We start from the raw sequence: 19,132 nt of genomic DNA on the forward strand, positions 1-19,132 counted from the left end.
CGGCAGTCTATATGCTGATACCATACTATGACATGCTTACTAATATTTACAACATTTAACCATTTAAAAACACCTTTGAGATAATGTTGTGACTTTCTAGCTAGTTTCAATTTATCACACTGTAGTTCAAGCAATGAACGCATGTGTAGAACAGTTCAACTATGATAAAGGTTGACCCAATGAAGTTATATACGCTGGTTTGACCAGCAGGTGGAGAAATGATGACTAGTACCGATATGGCTGTTTCTCGCCGTTGCCTGGTAACGCAAATACTGTCTGAATGTCTTTCTGACAGTTTAGCTTTTTTGCTAGTTCATCAGTTAGCTATATATATTTATTGTGCTTAAGTGCTCAGTAAATTCAGTTGCCCTTCACGAGGTACGTATATCTTAATTTTAACTAGGTTGGATTTCTTTACCCAAATAATGATTGCACAATTGCTAGTTACTATACGACAGTACACAGTATAGAATAACGTTTCGAACCTGAACTATTATTTAGTACACTCCAGAAATAACTACATACTGTACCGTTGAACAAGCTACAGTTGCTAGTTACGTTTCTCAATGTTTTGATGTTATAATGCAGTGGGCAACCAGAACACAATGAGGCTGCTCTGTTCTAACGTTATTGTACAGTGCACAACAGTTGTTAGCTAGTTAATTTAACCAAACAGAAACACATCTGCCCACAGTATGTTTTAGAGGTGACACTAGCTCTAATAATGCTATTACACTGGGGAAAAGGTGTAGTAGTATTTTAGGTAAATGTAATGTTACATTAACGTATACTATACCTCACTACTCGACCCTACCTATGGACCCTACTCAGATCTGTCGCTACTTCCTCAAAACTCAGGCCCACTCGAATGTATCCCTAGCTGTGCCAGTGAGGCTTTGGATGAGGCCCATTGATTATGCGCCAAGTGCCCTCATTGATGCTGGGGGTCTGAGCAACGCATTAATGAAGGGATCCCACATAAATTGCAAATCATCAGATGGGCGGGTCATGGCCCATGAAGAAGGTAGGCGGTCATGTATTGTAACTCACAGGCACACACGTTTGTTTTTCCATATATGTGGGGACCAGAAATAAGATTCTGTTTCTTTCCTGTCTCACTGTATCCTCAGTTACCTCATGTTGATGTTGGACGTAGCCGTTTTCCTTGTGGAGACTAAATAGTTAGGCTTTACTATTGTAGGGTTGTTTGATATATATTTTATAGACTGGTCAATTTGACCCTGAACCCCCTCCCCCCAATATGCCATACCAACATAAGACACTGGATCATCATATGTCACAGTGGATTCATACAGTACTTTTCTTGTTCTCACTGTTGCTTTAGCAGAAACGTTTCCAACTCTTACGTTGGTTAATGTATCAGAATGGGCTCTCCAAAACCCCCACCAAGGGAGGGTCCTCAAGACGCTAAGTAACAGTCATTTTGCCAGAAATGCCTCTCCAGCTCTTCTCTCCAGCCGGTCAAAAGCCCAACAGAGAGACCACATCAAATCGTTAGAACGGTGAGAGAAAACAGTATTGTTGCAGCTCAATAAGTCAATATGCTATGTTGCTATTGGCCACATCCGAAATGCTGAGTTATTCATGATAGTTATGGATTTTTTGTTTGAATTGCTACCAAGTTTATATTCCAATTGCTGTCTGCAGTGAGGATCTTCACTTTCCCCGGTTCAACTCTGTTGACCTAAGTCCTTGTGACAAGCAACACAAAAGAGTCAAGGTAGGTTATGGTAACATAAGAGAGAAAGACTGTCTAGTGATGTTAGATTAAAAGAGCCAAGATCTACTGTAATTCATGGTTCAGTTTTCTTTCAATTTAAAATGCCATTATAATATAAACCTTTTGCCACCACAACCTAAACATCAATGAAATGAAAATAACTACATTTGATGATTGTGTGTTTTTTTTTTTATAGTTATAGTTTCACTCTGTTTTTCTCTTCAATTTTGTGATTTCCAATTTGTGATTAAAACCCTGCCCCATTGCCAAGACTCTTATCTGACCATAGTCGATGTCGAGATGTGTCCTCCATCTGATGCATTCTTCAGTCTTATGACTGTGCTGGTTCAACTTGGAAGACTGGATGGTAATCCTTACACAGCAGAGCCCACTCCAAGCTCAAGGCAGTAATGGCCAAGAGTTCCTTAATCCTCTACCCTATCTGCTAAACTATGTTCAGGGGATCTAATATGTCCAGTAGAGGTCAGCGTTTGAAACGTTTTTGGCATTAATGGTGTCACCTTGGAGAAAGTGGTGAGGCATTGCCCCATTCGCTGCAATAACTCAATCGAGCCATTTTTTGTAGCCTCATATTCTCCTCAAGAATTCTCTAACACAATATACAATTCATGGTTCACTCAATCATAGCAATTTGGTTTGAGTTCTCCTGTTCAAAGGCAGTGTTTTGTTTATTTTTCAAATGTGATGTCTGGTATAAACAACTTCAAATTTATTTCATCTGTCCAGAGCACATTGTTTCACTAGTTTTGGTCTTTTTTTTGTTTCACTTTATTTGGTCACAGTATTCTTTTTGTCTTGAGATTCCTCCTGATCTCCCATTTATGTCATGTTTGTGCAGTCTCTAACAGTTGAATGTTCTGCATCTTGACATTGATTGTGGCAAAAGAGGCCTGTAGATCCTTTGATGTTACCCAGGTGTTAGTGGAGATTTCTGTGAGAATCTTTTGGTCAGCTCTCAGGCAGAATTTGTTAGGACGACCTGTCCTATGTAGATTGCCAGTGGTCTGGAATTTTCTCCATTTCTAGATGATCTTTCAGACTGTGTAATGATGTACTTTTTAGGAAATGGAACTCCTCCCATGGCATTACTTCTGAGGACCTTGGATAGGTCTTTTGATCTTGGCATGATGTGTTACCACACACCCATATGGGTAAGACCAAACCAGTCAGAGTTTTGAATATTTAGAATATCACATGATATTCTAAATAATTGCACCTGTTTTGGTGAACCCGGGTATACATTTTAGCCATTTTATGTGATGATTCCCTGTCTGCTTATGTTAATTGCTATATACTTTCAAACGACAACATTTTTTGTGTTTATTTTTTTAAGTTGGGTTAACCTAATCTAAATTGCTAATGTAACAACAAAGACAGCTTTGCAGGGGGGTTTACTGATTCACATGTAAGCGTCACAAATCTAAAAAGTTTGGTTCATACAAAAAGATCAAATGTTTCTATAAAAGCTTGTCATTTCAGTGATTTCTGTTACATCTATCATGTACAAAACTTCCATTAATCTGATTTGCACTCAGTACTCACCCTCATAGCCGCTGTAATTCAGCAGCTTGTATCATGTGATCCTCTTGCTGGAGTACACCTCTATCCCCGTTCCTAGTTCCTCGTCTATCCCCGTTCCTAGTTCCTCGTCTATCCCCGTTCCTAGTTCCTCGTCTATCCCCGTTCCTAGTTCCTTGTCTATCCCCGTTCCTGGTTCCTCCTCTATCCCCGTTCCTGGTTCCTCCTCTATCCCCGTTCCTGGTTCCTCCTCTATCCCCGTTCCTGGTTCCTCCTCTATCCCCGTTCCTGGTTCCTCCTCTATCCCCGTTCCTGGTTCCTCCTCTATCCCCGTTCCTGGTTCCTCCTCTATCCCCGTTCATGGTTCCTCCTCTATCCCCGTTCATGGTTCCTCCTCTATCCCCGTTCCTGGTTCCTCCTCTATCCCCGTTCCTGGTTCCTCCTCTATCCCCGTTCCTGGTTCCTCCTCTATCCCCGTTCCTGGTTCCTCCTCTATCCCCGTTCCTGGTTCCTCCTCTATCCCCGTTCCTATGATCACTACGTCGTCAGTAGCTTTACAGGAGAGAGGAAATGAGTCACTTAACTCCCAACTCTCCTTTGTTTGCATGAGGAGCAATCAGCACCACAATCCGTCGCGTTGGCTGCTGGCACTGTCCGTCCGTATCTGTGGACTGCCAGGGAAAGTAACCTCTCTTCCTGAGGATCTCTGCCCTTTTATTACTGACACCTGTACACAATCCGTTAGGTAGAAAAGTGGCGTGCAGAAAGTTTTTTTCTCAATTGTTCAACCCTTTCTACTGTAAACAATAGAATGGCCTTATTAAAATAACCTTCATTCCCTGATGGAGGGAACAAGGTTTCACACGTGGGAAAGACGCATCTTGCATGCGTATGAGTGATGACAAATACAGTCACTCCTGTTAAGGCCGGCGGGTGTGAAGCCCCGTGGGCCCCATCTTCCTAGTATCCAGTGAACACCTGCGTTCAGTGATTTCAGGTCTGCTCTTCACTGTGACTTAAGGGCGTGGGGCCCAAAATAATTCCCACATGGCATGTTGAGATGGCTGGCAGTCAAATAGCTGTTGTGAAAAAAAATAGCCCTGCCCCAAATATTAAAGAAGGCAAGAATGGGCCAGGAGTCACTTAAAAATAACAGCTGCTCAAGGGCAAGATGCGTTCAGCTTCCACTCTGGCTGGATAGTGCCAACCATAACCATTGCCGCTATCTCTCCAAGATACCTGTGCACGAGGCAGGTATGAGTAATAAAGGTGGGTTGCAGGAAAGATGGTTGTATGATTTCTGACACGTCAAATGTCATCAATCACATGGTATTTTGACTGTGATACCTGCATAAATAGTTTTATATCTGTCAAAACTGTTTGAATTTGTTTTTGTTTTACTTTTTTTTTTTTTTTTTATCTTTCACCGTTTGTTTAAAACCAAAGACAGATTTTGTAGAATATAAGCTTACTTTGCCATGGTCATTCATATTTTTTGGATTTGAGCAGATCCTGTGTAATGTCTGTTGTGGATGTTATTGCAGCTCAACACTGTTCAGATGAGTCCTCTTGTCAGCTGCTCCAGTACATCATGGAGCTCTAAATTCCTAGTGATGTGGATACCCAATCCCCAATACACCCCTCAGTGCCACACCCAAAAAAGGTCATTTGACTTATTATTTTGTATTTGTTTTCTAATTATCAGGAACATTGGTTGGTATTTCTTTGTTACAGGCAAAGAAAAATTTACAAGTACTTTGTGTCGCACTTTTTAGACATTAAAATATTCATGTTTCTTCATGTATCTTTAACACAGGCCTAAATCTCCCCATATAGCTGTCAAGGAGTTAATTTTATTTCCATCCTCAAACACCTCAAACATGGTGAGTAGCTTGTTTTAACTGCTGTCATAAATTGTATGTGCAGGTTCTTGCACCTTTTGTCATGAATCTTGCTCTGGAATGTTGGGGACGGGGCTCACTCTGCATGCTCTACGAGGACATTTGACCAGGTTTACAGTAAACTTAAATTGAGTAACTTCAGAGTTGGGATGTAAACTGCCCTCTTCCCTGAGTAAACCATTCATGTGATGCCTACCTTCAGGGCATGATCCACACCAGTTACATTTACAGTAAGATTTACAGTTACATTTACTTTGTTATAGAACCGAAAGAATTCCAAGAATATGGGGAAGATGGTGCATTTCCAGCTGACACCGTTGTCACAGCCGAGATGCGAGCAGGCTGTCGACCCCAGTGACCTTGCCCTGACCAAGTCTGGCACAGACACTGACCCCAAGACGGAGGAGGAGGAGGAGCCTGGCAACTTCCAGAATCAGGAGCTCCTGACACTGGAGACTGGCCAAGAGACCCAGAGCCGGACTCAAACCAGCCCACAGCCCCCTTCAGTACCCCGCAGTCCTTTTCTCCTCAGGACCCAACCTGTGGTGTTCCACAGTGTCAGGGAGAAGACACAGAGACACACCCATCAGGAAAACTCCACATTCAAGTACAAACTGGACAGCAAGGTTACTCATACTGCCTGTCGCACAACCTCCCTATGACTTTCTGTCTCCCCATCAAGGTTCTCTAACTCTGAGTGTGTCTGGGCACTAACCTGGCTGGTCGTTAGCAGGGCGTCTCCGGTTCCCTTTGACTGAAATGAAACGTTTAGCGTACATGATGTAACTAACGCACATTCAATCTGCTGCAGTCACCAAGATCATATTAATTAGGCTTAACGGGTTTTTTAGCAGAGGAAAAACCTTGCTTTGGCTCCACTGTGTGGGAGAGTTACGGGAGAGTGGGACTGGGCTTTGGTTCTGGAGATGCCGGCCCTGATAGCTCCCAGTTCACCAAGCTTTTCTGATTAGTTTCATAACGGTGTTTATTTTCTGTTTTACGGCGTCTCAGAGAGCGTGATCCATGGTCACGCACTTCCTTAATATGCAGTTAGTCTGGAATGAATGAAACAAATACCTGCTCAGCTGTTGGTACATTTCAGACAGTAAATTGAATGTATGTAATATGCCAGTTATACTATTTCGGATGTATTCTATTCATGCTGGACAACAAGTGTCCATTGAAAGTTCCTATTGGCGTGTCAAAATGGGATAGATTGGAAAATATCATTTTGTAGTGGGTTAGACTTGAATTAGACAAATTTAGCAAACGTGGTTTTGGTTGAGAATGGTATACATTTATGTTTTTTTAAATGTATTTTTCTTTTCTTTTTTCATGGCTCTTTCTCTGTAGACAGGACGGGAGGACATCGACTGGGATAGTCTGAGAAGACGGACCTATCTCTGGAGGAAGCCAAATCTTCCCCTCCACTGTGACAGAGAGAAGCCCTGTTCCCCAGAGGCCATGACCATCACTAAGTCCTGTCAGCAGTGGAACAGCATACCTAAGGCCACTTTCAATCACCTCACCGGGAGTCCTCTGTCCCATGGTAACAGACTGGAGCTCTGGGATTCCTATTGTGTTCAGGCCAGCAGGATTTGTGCCCGGTTATCACAGAGAGTCCATGTTCGCTGGACCATGTTCGCAGGTTGACAGTACCCCAAGGTGTCCTCACCCTTTTTTTTTTATTGGGGTGGGGGGGGGGTGGGGGGGGGGGGGGGGGTAACCCTAATGTAATTTAATGTCTGTCTGTGTGTGTCTGTCTGTCTGTTTGTCGGTCTGTTTGTGTGTGTTGTGTGTGTGTATGTGTGCCTGGACTGTGTATACATAGTCTTCCACAAAAGATGCAATCACTGTAAATACTGTAAACAATGTTTATGTTCATACATTTTGTGTTATCATTCATTGACGACTTTTTAGAAATGTGCACGTATATGTATATTAACTTTGAATATATGCATTGTACTTTTAGGTCTACGATCCCCAGAGAGGACAGGGAGGGGGGTCTGAGGACAAAGGCCACAGGGCCTGCGGGTCTGAGCCAGCCCCTCCACCCTCCAGTGTCAACTCCGATACCAATGGAGATGGTTGATTTGGACAAGGAAAGACTGACTCAAAAATCCAGGAGTGAACCCTCTCATGAGGCCTGTGATGCCATCCTCGTGTTCTAGATAAACACATTTGGAATCCATGATTTCTGGTTGCTTCCTTATTCCTGTCAAAGTACAGCCAACATGATTACAACAGTAGTATATTACATAATTTCATTAGGCCTAATCCTCAGTCAACAATAGAATTGCATGATTCTGTACTTGCTAGTTTGGTATATCAGCTTAATGGCATCTTCATGGTTTAAGGGACTCCACCTTCAGGATTACTACATGGTACCTGGAGGGGGAGGGCAGTTCCTTGTGTGGCCAAGGCCGCAAGAAGATGTTTTGATCGGGGTGGTGAAAATGGTTGATCACATGGTGGAATTGAATGGATTGAATCGACATCCCATTCTAGCCCATTAAAACAAACAGTGTATCACCTTTCTCTAAACACCTGCTGTACACCTGAACCTCATTTTGATTGGGATTGGTGTTTATATCTGAGACAGGGTGAAGTCCCTTTTAGACCAGATTATCTTTTTAAAACATTGTTTTTTCGAAGACCTTAACCAATTTCGTGATCATGTGACCGTAGCGCACCTTTCATTTTGAAATCGAAAAAGTATTTTTCCTGTACGAATTCATTAGCTAGACCTCATGAGTGTATAAAGAGTCCTTTGATGACCTCAAGCACGTTCAATGTCTGAGCAAACAGACTGGCCTATTTTTAGATGGCAAAACACTGAACATTTGTAATTGGGCATTAGTGCTTGCTGGATAAACAAATGTGAAAATGCTTAAAAATATGAATGCTTAATACTCTGAAGTGTGCTAGTGAATTGGGATTATCCAGTATGACTGACTTTACATGGACATATCTGTTTTATCCACAGCTCTGGATGTCATGAGATATAAAGGTTTAGATGGCCAACATTGTGTGGGTTAGTATTCAGCCTGGGGGACCAGTTAGTCGAAGAAAGCTTCATGTGTTTGTGTCACCGTTAGTGTTGGATAAGCCTGGAACTTGCTGTTTACGTCTCTCGGCGATAACATTTTCCCCTCTGAATCACAGGCTCCACTGTGTAATGGTGCCACACAGCCCACCGCCCGTCTCACCTCCCCAATAACAGGACACTCTCTGTCAGGCGGCTACACCAGCAGCTCCCACACTAAAGTTCCTTTGAAATGTTTATTTTCGGTGCGCTTAGTTTAATATGCAGTGTGCAGCTTAAGAGCCCTCGGATTCACTAGAGCAAAAAGCAGCATCAGTAGCTTTGGTTGCCTTGGCCCGTCATCTGTTTGTCTGATTTAATTCGAGGTTAGGATTCGGAGAACAAGTATTTTGTGAATTTTCGTTATCCGGTCGCCGTATTTGATTAGGTACAGTAGAAGAGAGTGATTCATTTTGAAGTTTCCTATGTGTAGGTGGCTTGGTCACCGACAGCATACTCGGTTACGGTAGACGCTTTTAAAATGTATGTCTTGTCACAGCCTAATAGTCCAGTTCTGAAATTCTCCTGACTTTGCCATTGAATGCATTGCTCTTGTAATGTACCTGGCAGTCATGCAAGTATTCCAAAACTCCTAACCTTGCGTAGGTGGTTGGGCTTCACAATGTGAGGTGATTCAGCAGAAGTTTTGGGTTACAGCATGAACACAGTGGGCGAGCACACTGCCCCGCTCTATGAGAAGCTGGGTGGGTCTGTACCTGACTAAAGCCCACCTGGCCGTGTCACTCAGCCTCAACGTGGACAGGTAATTGGTGTGCTGTGGGGAGCTCTGCGGACGGGGTCTCCTGGCTGCATTCCCTGTTGCTATTAGGCCGGGCGAAGGAATGCACAGGCCACAGGCTCCCCTCTGCACTCCTGCTTGGCCAACCGCCAGGTTTAATGAGGCCCTTTTGTGCCCTAATGGGTGCAGGACAAACACACCTGCATTAGACTACCATGGGCCTACTTATCAGGCTCTGCTCTGGGTCCTCGTGGACGAGTCATTATGATGTGGATCCCTGTCTAGGCCCCCCTGACATCATCCTTTACACTGCTGTCTTGCTCAACTGCCTTACAGGAATTTACCCAATTTAACGGTTTTTCAAGAATTGTCATGGTCAGCATTCGTCCTCTCACTGAAGGGCATTTAACGAACAAATATGCACTCTTGGAAAGGACCCTTATCATTAAGTGTGAAATGATTAACTCTAGTATTAGGAATCCAGTGGAGCCCTGATCTATAGAGGTGGTGCTTCGAGCTAGGTTAGGATGAAGCACACAGTTCATCCAGCTAAGGGTTAATGTTACGGAAATGCGTGTGACGTTATATATTTGGAAGTGTCTTACCAGACAGATTTTTTATGTCTACTTTAAATAAAAACACTCATACTGTAAAATGTTGAAGTTGAATTGGTCTGTTTGGGTTTACTGTCAGGGGTTAGAACTTAACACTGGCCCTTCTCAATACTATGTAGTGTCCACAGACCATCATCTTGAGATTGAAACTACAGCAGAAGGCCTCCAAAATAGCAACGCCGCTAACTGCTGTCATACAGGAGTGGATAGGACTGAATACTCAGACCGTGGGTGGTGGTTTGTATCATAATATTAGTAATTGAGAGTAGTCTGACTAAATGGAAATGCGACAGCAGTGATATATCACCTGGACCCCCCCCCCCCCCACCATTTTTTTGGAAATGTTTGTCTGGCTAGCAAACAATGGCTGGCGGTGGGCCAAAGGGGGTGCTGCCAAACAAGCCTCCACCCCACCCCCAGCCCCCATCAGCGTCCTATGCACCAAAGCCAGCACACACATCCTGCCTTTGTGGGCCAGGAATGCCAGGAATTCAGTCCGCTACCCTACTCCCACCACCTCCAGCCCCAACAAGGTGCTTTCTCTCAAACATCCCCAGTGTCCCGGTGGTTTCAGCACAGCTGTCTGGGCGTTTACAAACCTGGTTTGGCTCACCTCTCTCTCCGCCACTCCGTTCCTCCCTTCTCTGACGTTCCCCTCCATCCCCACATCAGTGGAGGGTCGGCGGCAGCACCTGCTCTGTGGTTCCCCGTGTTCACACTCATCTCAACTCTGCACAGCCATGGTGGCTTTTATCCTTAAAATGTGTTTGGAAATCATTTTTTTTCTTTTTACAACGAAACTATGTTTTGTCTAAGTGAATTAAGTGAGGACAGGTTTTAACAGATAAGCAATGATCCAAAAAACAGGTCCCAGTTACCTTCTGGGCCCCTTCACACCAGGGTTGCCTCTTCCTAAAGGTCAGACTACATGCTGTGCATAGGTCCTCGTGGCCAGGGCTGGATGAGGAAATCCTTATTGCACATTTTTTTTGGCCCTTCTATTAACACATTTCATGCAATATTATTATGCCATTGATTGTCTCTGCATACCAAAAGCTTGGTTTTTGTTTCATCTGGCCTTAGCACCTAGGCCCAATCCAAATGCAATGTTGTTTAGTGAACTCCAGGTGCTTACATTTGTTGGTAGCTCACCATATTTTTTTACTGGCATCTCATTAAGATCACTGGCATGAACGAGGCATCAAGTTATATATTTTGGAGACTTGGTGACCACCAGATCTGGAAGTTCTGTAACTCTTCAACTTGGCCCTTGAGTTCTTTGTCTCCAGAATCATCATCTTCAATGTATGTGGCTGCAAGATGCACATGCATCCTCTACCAGCGAGGTTTACCATTGTTTCACTCGTTTTGCACCTCTTAATTATTGCCCTGATTAGATGGAGGGACTGTTTATAGTGCTGCCTACTATGCTCAAGTGCCTCAACACATTTTTTATTGGAGCACACAGTGAAAGACTCCTTAACACCTGCAAAGAGGAGGGTGGGGTCTACTTTTACTGCATGGAACACAAAGGATTTGAATCATCCAGTTAGAGAGGTCCTCGCCCTGATTAATCAATATCTATTAGCCACACATTAATAGTACCACTTTCTTAGGGAAGGTCCTAGCACCGATTGTAGATATACCTTAGACTAATCTGGTCCGAGGAGGAGACCTGAACTGTTTGCATGACCAGTACTGGGCTCGCTACTTGAATACTCCACTCTCTGTGCCCTTACCTCTAACTTAAGTGATCCAGCAGAGCTTGGATCTGAATACTTATAATTCAGACCCAAGCTCGCTGAATACTTACAATTCAGACCCAAGCTTGCTGAATACTTACAATTCAGACCCAAGCTCGCTGAATACTTACAATTCAGACCCAAGCTCGCTGAATACTTACAATTCAGACCCAAGCTCGCTGAATACTTACAAAAGGGCAAATATATTTGTCATGTGGAGGGTCTTTACATTTATTTCACTCATGTCCATAATTCTTCATTCTTGATGTCAAATGACCCCCTTCTGTAGTGTGAAGTATCTTGACATTTTAATATCTGGTCAGGTCAAGCCAGATAGCTGCGTCAAATTGAGAGTGACCTACAGGGTCAAATCTTTGACTGGTGAACACTCTTCTTTAAGTGACACATGGGACAGACTGCGTCAGTCAGCCCATTTCATTTAAACCTGCAGAACGTTCCGGAATGGTGTAACATAGCAATACATGTTAAAGTAATACAAGCAGTCTATGAAAAATATCTCTTCATGGGGGAAAGAAATCTGTGGCTTGTACAATGCAGCTTAGAGCATCTAGCCCATTTCCACCCCACTGTCCAGTTGGGGGAGGGTTTGACAAGAGGTATAGAAGTTAGCTGTATCTTTCATCAACAACATGATTGAAATTAAAACAATTAAAACTTTTTGGGCTGATCAAAATGTAAGAATGCAAGATGGAAAGGTTTTGAAAATATCTTTCTTATGAAATGTTTTGAGGAATATAGAAATATTTTCTTAGAGATTTGTTATTCATTTCAATGTCCAGCATGATACTCTACCAGGAGTCTGTCCTTGATTGATTAAAACTAATAAACATATTCAATCCACCTAAAGAATACCATGATAAAATGGCAACAAATGTATAAGTGTTTTTTAAAACAGTCTTATAATCTGTATGTTTTAGGCTCACGAAAGCTTTTAATAGTTAGAAGTACTGAGAAGGGTGTTCTAAATTAAGCTGTAGAATGGTTTCTTTGTTCCTCTTGAAGCAGGGGTTTTAGAGAAGGATTTTTGGCCGACCTGATAATAAATTTCCGCCTCAGTCTCTAAACGCAATTGATGTTCTCCTTTATGTAACTAAACCTCTGTGGGTGAATGGAGTTATTCATTTTTTTGTACTGTCTTTGATTTTTATATTTTCATTGTTCATGAATGTCCTTTGTCCTCTGTTAGTAGACTAACTTTGTTTTCATCTTTGTGTTTTTATAATGTGTTTGCATTTCTGCGTGTTTAAACATGAAAATATACCTATGAAGAGATGCAAACCCTTTGGTTGTCTACCAAATCTTGCTTAGGGCCCCTAAAAAGCTACAGACGGCACTGATTCACACTCCTTTCTCTTTTGCTCTGCAGGTTTTTTACTGGCCTCATGTAATGTGCTAAATTACATTTCCTGTGTTTCATAACAGTGAGAGCCAAAAGGCCTAATGCAGACCCTTCCTGTCCTTGAACAAAACACTTTTCATGTCCCCCTGGGATGACAATGGGAATGTTTCGTGGTTTCCTACTGAACATGGGAACCTGTTGAAGAGACTGTTTCCTGGAATGTGGCCATGAAGAGATGGAGGGAACACTACATACATGGCCTGGTCTGAACAGTGTGTTTCAGTAGGATGGATTGCCTGGCAATAGAACGGTTCAGGGATTCTCTCTGCTGTCTGCGTCATCACTTCCTGTATGGATGTGGAAGGGTGGGATTCCCCCCTCAGATTTTACGTTACACCTGCACTTGTTTTTCTGTTCGCATCTGTCTTCGGTGACCCCCAGTGCCAAACACTGACCAAATGCCAAAATGTATCCGCAATATCACTTCACAGTATGGGAATCTTATAGCACTGGATTCAAGCAGTGTTTGTGTTAGTTGATATACTTTATCTGCACTTTATTCAGCATTCTATGGAACAATGGGACTAAATTAATTGTCCTCAAAGTGCAAATCACACTCAGTGGGCATTCCAGATCGGCTCAGTCAAGTGTAAAGCCACATTAAACTAAGCTTAGTTTTGGGGGGAAAATCATGTTTTTTGTAGCTCCTCAAAAGCATATAGACATGATAGTAAACTGTCAGTGAATATTGTGTTCATAATATAACAATGCTTTCTCATAGCAATGGTGCAACATCTTTCACTGCACTCACTCAATCCCACCTCAATACACTTTCCCTTCCTTGAGAGGAGAGCTGATGTCACAGAGAGGGGGCGGTCTGCCCTTGTCTATAAGTACATGCACTGCAGAGGGATTCTCTATATGAAGTAGAAGTAAAGCTAGCTGAGCTGTGCTGACCTGTGCTTAGATGAGACACTGCAGAAGATTGAAGAAACACTAGACTGGTGTACCTTTTAGTGCACCCACACAGATCCCTGGATAGATTCAGACAATGGAATAGGGGAACTGATAGACAAACAGACCTCCTCTGGACTCACGAGCAGGCTCCGAGCACTATCACAAACACAAGGTTTCTATTCTCCTTAAAACAACCTGTTGGACGGAGTCTTTATCTCTTGTGTTCATTTTGTAATGGACAATTTTGGGATGTTTAGTCTGGTTTGTTTGAGACAGTGGTTTGTCTCCACCCTTTTGGTTCTCCTCTCCAGTACTGCTGTGATGGTGAGTGTCAAAGAAACATATACCTGCCTGGTCTTTTTGCTGTTACGTCCATCTGGCTCTATTCTCACATTACTGTGTGTAGTTAGTCCTGAACTTGTCCATGTACACATAGATCTTTACAGAGAAAAGCATTGTGATCAGCACACCAATGTTGTAGTCATAGAAAAGATTCCACGGCTGAGGAATGCCTTCCCCTTGCCTCCCCTTGACTTTCTTTTGTGCCGACTGTAACTCACCTTTAACACTGGCCCTGCTGTCTGTCTCAGGCGGAGGGTGACTGTCCTGCCCAGTGCTCCTGTGGCCCCTCCCCCCCGTCGTGCCCGGCGGGCATTAGCTGGGTGACAGACGCGTGTGGTTGCTGCAAGGTGTGTGCCAGGCAGTTGAATCAGGACTGTGGCCCCAGGCAGCCTTGTGACCACATCAAGGGCCTACACTGCCACCTGGGGGCCGGGGGAGACCCGGAGAGAGGCCTGTGTCAAGGTAAGGGCCCCATCAACAGTGAGAGAGGGGTGGTTGGGTCAGTACGACCGTAGACGCTCGGTGTGGGCACTCCCGAGTTGCAGTTACAACAGAACCACCACGGGCGGTAATCGAGTCCACTGTGCTAATAAACACGCCTGTCTCCCCAGCGGAGGCCCAGGGCCGACCCTGTGAGTTCAGCGGACGTGTCTACCAGCACGGGGAGGACTTCCGGCCCAGCTGCCAGTACCAGTGCAGCTGCATGGACGGGGTCGTGGGCTGCATGCCCCTCTGCCCCCACCAGGTGCACTTGCCCGACTGGCGCTGTTCACAGCCAAGGCTGGCACGGGCCCCTGGCCGCTGCTGTGACCAGTGGGTCTGCGACGACGACAACCACATCGGCGAGAACCCAGAGGAGCCTCCGCGGGCAGTGCTAACCGACGCGCAGCCCCTCCCGAACCGCATCGACAACCGGCTCCAGCCGCAGCCACGCGCTCCGCCGAGCGACGGCGTCTCTTTCAGAGGTACGGTGAACATCCTTATCAGATTGGGTCCACTCCTGTCCTTCTCGGTGAACGGACTGGGCTAAGAGACCGGCCCTATTTGTCTGTTTGGGCTCACGACTCTGTCCTTTTGTTTCCACAGAGGGGGTTTCTCTCCCCGAGTCCCAGGTGTTGCTCAGCTCTAGATGCGTCCCTCAGACCACCCATTGGACGGAATGTTCCACCACCTGTGGGATGGGCATCTCAAGCCTCATCAGCAATGACAATGCAGAGTGCAGGCTGCTCAGAAAGACGCGACTGTGTCAGGTCCGTCAGTGTGAGCCTCCACTTGCCCCGACAATCAAGGTAAAGTGAGACTTCACTCAGGAAATTGTGGAGTGTAACATTGAAGCCCACTAGATATTGATCTTTACTGAATGTGTTTTTGTTGACTGTCCAGAAGGGAAAAAAGTGCCAGCGTACAGTGCGCCCAGGGAAGCCAATCAGGATCAACTTCGCCGGTTGCTCCACAACCCAGCGCTATCGTCCTCGCGCCTGCGGCTCCTGTGCCGACGGGCGATGTTGCGTCCCCTCGTTGTCCCGCACGCTCCGCCTGCATTTCTACTGTCCCGACGGAGAGAGTTTCACGCGCAACGTTATGTGGATCCAGCGCTGTAGCTGCAAGAAGAGCTGCCGTGATTACAACTCCTCTTTATGGCCCCCTGTCAGCCTGCACTTGGACATGCACACCTTTAATCACTGAGGCAGACTCAGCAGGATGCCCCAACCCCTTCCTCAACACACTGGACACGGCTAGGGGGAGGTTGACTTCTCTCCTTCATCCACCCGCATTATGGCCAGGAACAGTCCTGCCATTCCGGCCCTTCCTGGACAGCAGTGTGGCTGGCAGGTTCTCCTTTCCACATGGACGAAATACTACAGAGTGTTATGGTATAACTGCTGTTAAATTCACTGTAGCGTCTTTTTGCAGCCTCTAAACCCTCAATAACTAATTGAGTTATATAATATTTACTGTAGTAAACTGTACTGTAGTGTATTTGCAGACTGTAGTATATTGTTGTTATTTCATGTAATGTGTTTTTTATTGGTAATATATGACAAAGTGGACTCTTTCTTCTCAAGAAAACTCCTGGAGAAATACTAAAATAGCTAATTTCCATTACCTGTTGGTTTGTAGAACTGGGGTTTTGAAGGATTGTTCATAGCTGCTCTTCTCTTTTAACAGTATATGGTTTATACTTGGTTTCTCACTTATTGTTGCAAATATTGTGAAAGGGGAGTTCGTAAGTACTTTAGTATTATAGATTGTTGTGTTTTGGTGGAAACGCTGTATTAAATAACGAAATGATTGAGGGATATTACAGTGCATAATGTAGTTATCTACAGTACACTACTGTTTACTGCAGAATTCCATAGTAAGTACTGTAGTATTCCTATTATTATAATAGCATACTGGTATTTTTTCACGTGTTTTTGCATCAGCCTACTGGAACAAGAGACCCTTGCAAGGCAGAACTATTGCTTGCACTTTAACCTTCCTGGCAAGTCGTGCCCCTCCCCCTCCCCTTTTCATCCTACATGAGATATGTAGCTGATGATCCAGTCTGTCCGGGTGGATGGAAGAACGACCCTGAGTACCACTGCCTATGGACGGCCTCACGTCACTTCATGTCACGTTGGACTTGTGGGCAACCTTTCTATTTTCGGTTGTCCGCTTTCCCCCCTTCATTATTTATTTGTTTGTTTTGTTAAAGTTCCTTTATAACCGCAGAGGAAAATATTGTAAGGTGTGTTTTTGGTATGTATATAATGTACATTTCTGTCCGAAATGTATAAATTACTGAGGCCAGTGAATGTGTAAAGAGGAGTGATGACCATAGACAATCTCCAGAGATTGATGAAATGTTTTGTCCGATACATTGATGGTAGAACGGGGACAAGTTATCATTACAGATTCGTCAGTGACTGTAATTTTACTTTACATTGTGTGTGAAGTTCAGTGTTTTAAGTGTGTTTGAGAGAATGGAAGAGTGAGAATCAGGGTGTTTACATGTGTACATGTCATATTACAGAGTCTAGCCTAATGTACAGACTTCACTCTAAGTGGAGCGACCGTTTATGGAGATCACCACATTTTTCGGGGTGTGTTTTATTTCTTCATAGTACAGAGACTTTCTTTTATGAAGGGAAGATTTTATTTTCTGTATTTAAGATTTCAAATTTTTTTTGTGCTTGTTGATAACTACATCAAATAAAAACATTCAGCGGGTACCGTCTTATTTGTGATTCAGAAGACTTTGTTAGTTGGTTGGAAGATGCTATTGTATTGGATGCAAAAAAGAGTCTCTCCTAAGTTAGGGTGGGCTCACACGGTGGAGGTCTTTTACCCAGTACAGGTACCTTATGTCCAGGGGCACATTTTCAGTGAGGAGAACTGGGCTGAAAGGCAGTTTTTGTGATGTTATGACTGGGACCTTGGAGAGTAGAGGCAGGTTGGATCTAGTGTGGGTCAGTGCTTTAACCAGGTTCATGTAGTCTCATGTCACATATATGTACAGGTGGTCTCCGGAGCTCACAAATCACACCAGCCTCACAAATTCTAAGCTCTGTCCTCCTCTCTCTGCCTCATATTAGACCTGTCTATCCATTCACCCAGTCCTCCTACTGTCTCATATTAGACCTGTCTATCCATTCACCCAGTCCTCCTACTGTCTCATATTAGACCTGTCTATCCATTCACCCAGTCCTCCTACTGTCTCATATTAGACCTGTCTATCCATTCACCCAGTCCTCCTACTGTCTCATATTAGACCTGTCTATCCATTCACCCAGTCCTCCTACTGCCTCATATTAGACCTGTCTATCCATTCACCCAGTCCTCCTACTGTCTCATATTAGACCTGTCTATCCATTCACCCAGTCCTCCTACTGTCTCATATTAGACCTGTCTATCCATTCACCCAGTCCTCCTACTGTCTCATATTAGACCTGTCTATCCATTCACCCAGTCCTCCTACTGTCTCATATTAGACATCCATCTACCCAGTCCTCTTCTCCTTGCCTCATATTAGACCTGTCCATCCATCCATCCCATCTGGGGTAGAAGTCCAGCTGAATGAAAAAGCCAAGCAGTTTTTCACCCTGGGTCCACAAGGGGGGGCTCTGCCTCCTGTGAAGATAGGTTTGTCTGCTTTCTGCAATTAATGGCGCTGTGTCACTCGCTGTGTTATTCGTGGACAATACTACCATCCTGGGTCTCATCTCCAACAATGATGAGAACGCTTACAGAGAGTAGGCAAGGACTGGGTGTGGGGGGTGGGGGGGGGGGGGGTCATGCCCATACACATCAATGGAGCTAAAGTGGAGAGAGTCCCCCAAAAAAAGTTTCTCGGTGTGTTCATCAAGGATGACCTCACTTGGTCCAGACAAGCAAACTCAGCAGTGAAAACTGCCCAAAAGTGATTATACTTCCTGAGGAAACTCAAGTAATTTGTCATGTCTGCAAAAACTCTCCCCAATTTCTACAGGTGCACCATTGAAAGCATCCTCTCAGGCTGCATTACTGCCTGGTACGGCAGCTTCTCTGTGGAGCGCATCATCAGCTCCCACCTACCCTCCGTGTAACGCATCTACCATACACGATGCCTGAGGAAAGCACGGAACATCATCAAAGATCACAACCACCCAGGCTATGGTCTGTTCCCACTGCTGCCGTCTGGTAGACGCTACTGGAGCATCAGAGCATGTACTTCCAGATTCAAAAACAGTTTTCTCCCTCAGGCCATAAGGCTCCTCATCCAGTAACACTGATCCATGATCCTACTGATCACACACAAACTTTCCAGTTGCTCAGATGTCCTTTCATGTACTTTTAATGCCTTCTAATATGGTGGTGGACAGGTGATATTGTGGGACTGTTTTGCTTCAGAAGGCCCTCTGAACCTTTTAAAATACATGATCTCGTGGAGACTTAAGTTTCCCAAAATGCACTTTTAAGCACCTGTCAAGACTCATGAAGAATGTTCTAGGGGTAGATGCTTTAACATTTCTGCTTTTGGATGAATAACCTACACTGTATTATTTCTGCCAAACATCACCAGCCATGCACAAGGAAACTGGATTTCTGTTGATTAATTAGGTAAGTAAATGATTAATAAATATGTGTATT

General features: G+C 44.2%; 2 protein-coding genes across 6 annotated transcripts; both read left to right on the forward strand.

Annotated features, from left to right (window-relative positions):
* The first annotated feature begins 69 nt into the window (after nt 1-69).
* On the forward strand, nt 70-7,365 carry LOC105014229. 5 transcript variants are annotated; one of them, XM_020052388.3, is made up of 9 exons: nt 70-378; nt 859-1,024; nt 1,346-1,523; nt 1,669-1,741; nt 4,825-4,943; nt 5,097-5,163; nt 5,445-5,807; nt 6,535-6,846; nt 7,154-7,365. In XM_020052388.3, the coding sequence occupies exons 2-8, from the start codon at nt 901-903 to the stop codon at nt 6,832-6,834; spliced, it is 1,224 nt and encodes a 407-aa protein (XP_019907947.1). In that variant the 5' UTR covers nt 70-378; nt 859-900; the 3' UTR covers nt 6,835-6,846; nt 7,154-7,365. The 5 variants fall into 5 exon arrangements, with proteins under 5 accessions (XP_019907947.1, XP_019907948.1, XP_019907944.1 ...); XM_020052385.2 differs by lacking the exon at nt 70-378 and having other exon boundaries at nt 563-1,024; XM_020052387.2 differs by lacking the exon at nt 70-378 and having other exon boundaries at nt 564-1,024; nt 6,535-6,730.
* Nucleotides 7,366-13,658: 6,293 nt separating this feature from the next.
* Nucleotides 13,659-17,225, forward strand: ccn1l2 (cellular communication network factor 1, like 2). Its single transcript, XM_010876193.3, has 5 exons — nt 13,659-14,002; nt 14,269-14,482; nt 14,632-14,985; nt 15,107-15,309; nt 15,404-17,225. Exons 1-5 carry the CDS (start codon nt 13,913-13,915, stop codon nt 15,704-15,706), a joined length of 1,164 nt encoding a protein of 387 aa, XP_010874495.2. The 5' UTR covers nt 13,659-13,912; the 3' UTR covers nt 15,707-17,225.
* Nucleotides 17,226-19,132: the final 1,907 nt, after the last annotated feature.

This window comes from Esox lucius, chromosome 13, assembly GCF_011004845.1.
Source record: "Esox lucius isolate fEsoLuc1 chromosome 13, fEsoLuc1.pri, whole genome shotgun sequence".
NCBI lineage: Eukaryota > Metazoa > Chordata > Actinopteri > Esociformes > Esocidae > Esox > Esox lucius.

Coding starts and splice junctions, on each gene's coding strand:
- ccn1l2 (XM_010876193.3), top strand. CDS start 13,913: ATGGACAATTTTGGGATGTTTAGTCTGGTTTGTTTGAGACAGTGGTTT. Junction 14,483..14,631: donor GGAGAGAGGCCTGTGTCAAG/GTAAGGGCCCCA, acceptor CTGTCTCCCCAG/CGGAGGCCCAGGGCCGACCC. Junction 14,986..15,106: donor CGACGGCGTCTCTTTCAGAG/GTACGGTGAACA, acceptor TTGTTTCCACAG/AGGGGGTTTCTCTCCCCGAG.
- LOC105014229 (XM_020052385.2), top strand. CDS start 817: ATGGACCCTACTCAGATCTGTCGCTACTTCCTCAAAACTCAGGCCCAC. Junction 4,944..5,096: donor CAGTGCCACACCCAAAAAAG/GTCATTTGACTT, acceptor TCTTTAACACAG/GCCTAAATCTCCCCATATAG. Junction 5,164..5,444: donor CCTCAAACACCTCAAACATG/GTGAGTAGCTTG, acceptor ACTTTGTTATAG/AACCGAAAGAATTCCAAGAA.